This window comes from Anguilla rostrata, chromosome 1 (assembly GCF_018555375.3).
Source record: "Anguilla rostrata isolate EN2019 chromosome 1, ASM1855537v3, whole genome shotgun sequence".
Taxonomy (NCBI): Eukaryota; Metazoa; Chordata; class Actinopteri; order Anguilliformes; family Anguillidae; genus Anguilla; species Anguilla rostrata.
The window spans coordinates 14,711,026-14,718,333 of NC_057933.1; the positions used below are offsets into that span (position 1 = coordinate 14,711,026).

The window sequence follows — 7,308 nt, forward strand, 5'->3', positions numbered from 1 at the left end:
GCACAGTAGGGGTGGAGAGAGTGGTCCCCAACTGGATTCCCGGCCGCGTTTAATCGAGATGCGCTCGCTGCGTTGGAGAAGTCCAGCCACATCCCTTGTATAGCTACGTGCAGATCCTCATGACATTATGACAGCGTAGCCGCACACTGAGGCACGTACACAATAAGGAACAGAAATTGATAAAATTCTTTCTAGATTCAGCAAAAGCTACGTGCTTCCATACTTGCGTTAGAAGGCAAAGGACAAGCACGTTAATGACATAGGCTAGGCCTATTTGTCGGATACATATTTTAGTGATCTGCCTGTATCTGTAGCCTACACGTCCATGTCTGACACAGTTATTTCCATGGCATGATTACATCTCTGTTAAAAGTTTATAAATGCCCTTTATTTAATTTAGCCTACCGTTCATTGCTCACATACGCATCTTATTCAGGGTAGGCTAACTATGTAACCTTTAATAGCCCATGAATCTCCATTTCATATGTTCAGATGCGAAATATTTTATTCTGAAATCGGCCATAGACTATGCTATCCTAAAGTCATGCTGGAATGGAATTTATAACCAAATCTCCAGTTGATATGTATTTTTCCTGAGCAGAATGTGTGTGCTTTATTTAGGTGTTTATAATTTTTAGATGATTTTCGGGATATCAATTGTTTTCAATTTCGTGACCGATTTTGATACTTTGCTGAAACTGCAGTACCACATTTTTTAAAAAATGTGGGATTATAACCCCATAAACATGTAACCACAACGCCTTTCTTTGTTTGGCCTTTGCTGCTTCCTGTACTCACAACACGGAAGTTTACGAACAACGTCAGTCAGTCGTACATGCCTTCTGTAGCACGGCGTAACTTGTTCAACTTATCATACGTCCATATAACATACTCATTTATTTTTTTAGATAGTTACTGAGAACAGAAATGGATTACTTTATTGAGCCAGTAAAATCAGACTGTGAAGATATATTGAGTCGATTTCAGAGAACTGAATCGGTCCGGTACGAGGAATTCGCGGCCATCTGGAGAAAAATGGACTTCCCCAGTATATTTTAGTAAGAGTTTTATATTCCGTGAATGCATTACAGTGCGTCTTTACTGTTGGATTATATTTGAGAGAGACGGTGCATTTCGTAATCATGTTCTGTGGAGACAAATTACTGATGTTGTTGCATTAACGTTAATTCGTTAGGTAGTATAGCTTTAGCAGTTGACCCAGCCAACACGTATTCAGCAACATTAGGTAATTAAGATGTTTCGTTGGCTGCCGTCTCCAGTTGTCTGAGATGGGATTTTCATTTGATTTAATCTAGACTGCATAATAGCTGTACCCAAATTTTCAATGTCATGATTCCATAAGTCGCCGCAAGCAATACTATACGTCGCTAGCTAGACTGCATGCTGCAATGGGGGAAACTAAACATGAATGCTCAGTATTCAAATTGTAGCATCCACATACTTTTGTCAATCGTGCATAAATAAATACCCACAAATTTGGCTCTTTTAGTGGTGATTCTTTTGAAACATTTAAAATCCATCTATGACATCCAATAAAAGAGTGCTTGACGTGTACATAGGTTAACGTAGGTTGGCTAATTCTCGCATGCATGAAACAAGACTTTTAGTCTTCATGCTACACCCACCGAAGCTGTATTTTTATCGCCTGCCCGCCAGCAATGCACCGAGTAATCTACCTTAGGCAATTCTCATCAGTTTTTCGATTTGCAATGTATCAACTGTTTGCACTCTCTTCATTTCCAGTGGTAAAATGGCAGCCAATGAGATGAGGGCCTTCAGCCGTTTAATCCTGACGACTGCCTATCCGTACCTCCTCCCTCCTTACAATTTCCAGATACGAGTTGGGGGACTGTATTTGCTGTACGGCTTATATTACACACAACTTGTAGCACCTAAAGAAAAGGTAGGGCTAATCACCCTGATGTAAAATCCAACATCAGTAATGCATCCAACTATTTAGCTAACAGTTAACTACTGTCTATGTGGTTGTGGTTTTTGCTTCAAAATGTTTTGCACAATTTAATTTGAGCCCTGTTACCCTGTTGGAGTTTGTGTCGTCAACATTTACGATTTTATGGAGACATGCACAAGAGTTTCCGGTCCACCAGTTTTTGTGCTTCTTGTTTTCAGATTACCATTGCGCTGAAGGACTGGGAAAACATAATGAAGTTCCAGCAGGATGCTATGAATTCCCGGCACTACGATGTGTGCTACATCTTCAGAAAGCTCATCTCTGAGAAAGCCTTTTATTTCGCCGCTATGCCCAAACACGTATGTCACTCACACTTGCAAGATCCGCAGTAAGCAACTCAAATGTGTTTCCAGGTTCTGCCTGGTTCTGAACGAACATGGGTGATGGGACCTCTCAGGTTGATAGGAGCTACGTGTTGCCACCCTGCTGAGAAATTCAAAATGAACTGTTTGGTATGACCCATGACACTCTCTGGGTTCCTTGCAGCTGTACTTCCATGTGAAGAGGAAGCCCAAGAGGCAAGAAGTGTGTGAGGAGTTCCGGGATCGGCCTGCGCGTGTGAAGGAGCTCATCACCACGGAAACCCTGGAGGTGAGGCTGGTTTCTGGGATGGGATGGTCATCAAGGCACTGCTAGACCACATCCCTCCTCCTCCTCCTTTGTGCCTGGTAAATACCGAGGCATCGGCACATCTCATCATTGTTCTTCGCTGACATATATCCTACTGCGGGCTTCTTCGAGATTTCAGCCCCTTTTTAAAATATGTGTAATCAATAGCAAAGTGCTTCTGTAAATGTTCAGATGTTCAATGTCCATTCCCTTCAGATCTCAATGATGAAAATGAATTGTTCTGCGTGCACTGGGTATAGCTGTTGGCAGTTGCAGTATAGCCATATTTTCATTAAGGAGATTGTGAAGCTGTGAGTTGCTGAGTCATTGTGTTTAGTTAATTGTGCTTACTCAGTTTCATGCTGTGTTGTGTGCAGGAGATTATGAATGTCCAGGAGCACTATGAGAAGGTAAAGGCAGCCGTCTCCACGACCCCTGGCCAGCCAGACCCAGCAGTCAACTTGATTAATAAGCACCTAGGACCAATGGTGCAAAGCACGGTGATGGAGTACCAAAACTGGCTGGACGAGGTGGTAAGAGATGTGTGTGTGTGTGTATGTGTGTGTGTCAGAAGGAGGGAGAGCACTATGTTATCTATTAACCTGTGTGCTATTGTGTTAGAGCATTATTTTGTGTGTGACAGTGCTCCGTGACCTTGTGTGCTGTTGTCTGTCACTCTGCTGTACTGTGCGTGACAGTGTGTTCTGTGTTTAGGCAGTTAGGAAGAATGAATCTGGAGATGCAGCTGCTGCCGCTGATCCTGGTGAAGGAACTTCTACGCAGGGTGACGTGAGTGGCTCTTATCTCAATCCTAGATGAGACAGCTCAGCACTTAGTTATTTGAGGTTGTCAGTTGAAATTAGAGGAGCTTTTAATTAATGATTAAATTTTACTACTTGTTTTCATCCCTTATTATAGCCTACGGATTGCCATAATCATCTTCAGCATCTTAAATGCAAGGTGGCACTGATAACAAAATGCACAGCGTAATCTTCTTAACCTCAAGGTGGCGCTGTTAACAAAATGCACAGAAAAATCATCTTTCCCACTGTTTCTCCAGTCTTCCCGAAGAGCAGAACTCTTGGCATCCATCAAATCCAAATCCTATGGACATTTAGTGGAGGTATGTGTCTTTAAGTCGTTTACTGATGTCATATTGCTATATGTTGTTTGACTTTATGCAGTGTTTTCATCTTGCCTTCTGATTTCTGAGCTTTACAGCTTGATACTGCGGTTATTGAGTACCTCAGGCGAGATTTATTTGCAGACATTTACAACATTTTTTTCCTAGTGTTTATATTTGATAGGAAATTGTCCTGTCAGAAGTGTACTAACTGCTACACCCTCTCCTTGTCAGGCGTCCAAGTCCCGACGGCACCGGCAGGTGGAATTGGACACTTCCGGCCCAGAGATCAAGCAGGAGTCCACTCGTAAGACGATCCCATGTCTGCAGACAAGGACTATGAAGAACCTGATCAGCAAAGGCAGGTTTAGCGCTTGGCACTCCATACACTTGCACCTTCACATAGCGAGAAATCGCTGACCGCTGTGCTCATGCTGTCTCTGTCTTGTAGGAAAGGTGAAGGAGGAGGTTATGGAGTGCACCAGACACTGGCGCCTCAGCGTCACCGAACAGGACAAGTCACGTAGGTGTTATAAATTGTGTTATATTTCACGTTTTTGTGGGAAAGAATGTGTTTTTTCTCAATTGAATTACCTGGAAACTTGTTGGTTTAATGTACCAAAAACGTATGTAGTCAGCTGCACAAACAAGGCTAATCTATACTGACAGGCATTCACTAGGCAAGAAATTCCTTTGGCTCCCATATTATCCCCCTAGCATATGTATTCATAAAGTGTTCGGTTTAGTTTTATAGCCTGTTGTTGTGCAGTCAGGTAGGGACTGGCCTTGAGGGAGATGTGGTTGGATGGCATAGCAGTCTGTGAAAAGTAGTACCCGACTTCCTCATCCTGGCAGCATGTGCCAGGCCATCAGTTTGAAAGACCAGTTGATGGAAACTGCCAAAGCTGTAGCCCTAGGAGTAATAGTAATAATAATAAATGATGATTATTATTATTGTTATTACTACTGGAAAAAGTCCAGCATTTGTTTTAATCAGGAATAATTTCAGTTAAAATAAATATTTTGTCTCCTCATTTTCATCCAGTGAAACGAAGAGTGAAAAAGCGATTCAAGTATTAACGCACTGGAAGAGGAAAATGAGGATGCTGAAGATGGGTCGTGCTTTCCTGACGAAAGCTTCGCAGTTGCAGAGGAGGAACCCTCGGGGGACAAGCGGTGCTTGAGTTCTTGATTGGTCGGGTGTCTTGCAGAACACGGCTCGACTATTGACTACGAATATTTGTGACTCAGTGGCACAAAGTCAATATATGAGTCATGTGTTGTCAGTAATCTGCTCTAGAGGTCTGAATCCAGACAGACTGTTTCTGCTCACCGAGTTCTTAATAAGGATAGAAGTCAAAAACGAGACCTTACACATGTAGCATACATGAGGAGTATTTATTTTTTTGCATACATTTTAAACAATTGTTTTTCTTTTCTTTTTTTTGCTTCCAATTTGGAATGTTGGATTCTATTTGTGGGAGGCTCTCTTTGAGGCACTGCCCTCTGTCAGTTTTGGAGACCCAGACCTCTCCTCTGAAGCGCATGCTGCTGTCAGCCACTCCTTTCCATTCTGCAGACGACTGGCCCAGCTGCGCAGTCAGGGCACTTCGCTTGCAGCTGGTGCAGTCAGACTAGGAGCCCAGTCAACCAGGGTAGGTCCCTGGTGCATGCTGAGATGTGGATAAACCCACCTAGGCAGCAGTGCAGCCAACTGTGCTCTGCTATGCAGGGCTGCTGGCCTGTCAGCACTGGCACAGTCTCCATTTTATACCAGACCGTGGTGCCAAATGCACACACGACACAAGCCCAGTGTCTTTAACAGGATGAGCTACTCAGCAACCCCTTGAATGCATGAGGCTTTCATGCTAATGTCCAGTAGGGAGCTGGATGCTGTTTTTTTTGTGCTCCTTACTATGTTTGATTTATCACCATTCACTTGTAATTAAAAGTAGGACTATGCAACCAAAGTGTTTCTTATTGCGAGAACAGAATGTTCACGAAAGGGAGGTAGATAGGACATGACGGGCTTTTGTCTGGAAAAGTCATTCTAAATTGTGTTATATTTCACGTTTTATGGAAAAGAATATGTATTTTTAAATTGAATTACCAGGAAACCTGTTGGTTTGAACCAAAAACGTAGGATGTCAGCTGCACAAACAAGGCTACTCTGTACTGACGGGCATTCACTATGCAACAAATTCCTTTGGCTCCCATATTTTCCTGCAGTATTTTCCCCCATATTTTTCCCATATTTTATATATTCATAAAGGAATGGTAAAAACCAGCTATCAAACAAGGACTGCTCAAAACCAAATTTATCTAATATTATTCAGTGTTCTGTTCAGTTTTCTAGCCTGTTGTTGTGCAGCCCCTGCCATTGTCTACATGTATGTGTTGCACAGTGTATATTGTCCAACACCATATGGTATGCTCCAGACCAGGGGTCAAATACGTATTTGTTTTGGATTCAAATACTTTTCTGTGCTTTACTGATCTTGTCTGGTGTATTGGAACAATGAAATACTCAAAAAAGTGCAAACTCCGCCTTCCTCTGGTTATATTGGCAGTCTCAATTACACCAGGAAAGATCAATAGAGCACAGAAAAGTATTTGAATCCCAAACAAATATGTATTTGACCCATGTCTGGTATGCTCTGTATTTTGGAGCCCCCGTTGCACTGTATATGACCACAACCTGATGTCTTGCCACTTTTAATGCAGGAATATGTGAATTCTTTCACATATGCACGGGCAGCCACATAATTTCACTAACGGAGAGTAGTTATACCTTGAATATTTTAAAATTTGTAGTACCTTTGTAGCTGTGTGTGATGACATGTCAGAAGACCCAGGAAGATGGTATTTTGACCTGTGATTTTCTGTCTACCTTTTGCCAATCGTGGCATTCTTTTTTTCTTTTTGTTTATGCTGATTTGCACATGACTTTGATTTGTTTTTCATGTTTGAGCAGTGAAGCAAAAAGACTATAATTATTTTTCCTTGGGAAGCATACAAGTCACATAATTTCATTTTTAATAAGGGCCTTTCAGTATATGAATGCTTGGTACATTAAAAAAATTTTGTTTTTGTTTGCAAAACCACCTGTGCCTAACTTTAACAAAATATTGCATGAATAAAAATAAAAATAGACAGTTAAATCTTAACTGTTTAAGTTTGACTTGCTTGTGACAAATAACTGTAGAGCGGTTAGCGTGACATGTTTCACAAGGCAGTTAGGGCTCCAGGCAAAACAAGCAAGCTTGTCTTATGTTGTATCGTGTTGAAAATAGTGATAGTTCTGCGTATGCCACTGTCCAGGTCAGCTGAGGTCAGTTGCTTTTTGATGTCGAGCAAATGAATGCTAGCGTGTATGTAAGAAATGCTACTCCCCTCAGGATCTAACTACTGATGTCTGCTGTCCATCACATCACAGGGCTGCTGTGTGACCATGTACCGCTGTATCATTAATATTGAAATGTATTTTTATACACGTTATTTATTTCTTTATATAAAAGGGACACTGCACAACAATCAACATATCATGAATCACATCAAAGAATGGCGTGCCTGATTTAGCTCA

The 7,308-nt window shown here is 41.7% G+C and overlaps 1 protein-coding gene across 1 annotated transcript; it reads left to right on the forward strand.

Annotated features, from left to right (window-relative positions):
• The first annotated feature begins 776 nt into the window (after positions 1-776).
• snapc1b (small nuclear RNA activating complex, polypeptide 1b) lies at positions 777-6,892 on the forward strand. Its single transcript, XM_064323947.1, has 10 exons — positions 777-1,058; positions 1,765-1,924; positions 2,152-2,292; positions 2,480-2,584; positions 2,980-3,135; positions 3,317-3,391; positions 3,663-3,725; positions 3,960-4,086; positions 4,177-4,248; positions 4,771-6,892. Exons 1-10 carry the CDS (start codon positions 928-930, stop codon positions 4,803-4,805), a joined length of 1,065 nt encoding a protein of 354 aa, XP_064180017.1. The 5' UTR covers positions 777-927; the 3' UTR covers positions 4,806-6,892.
• Positions 6,893-7,308: the final 416 nt, after the last annotated feature.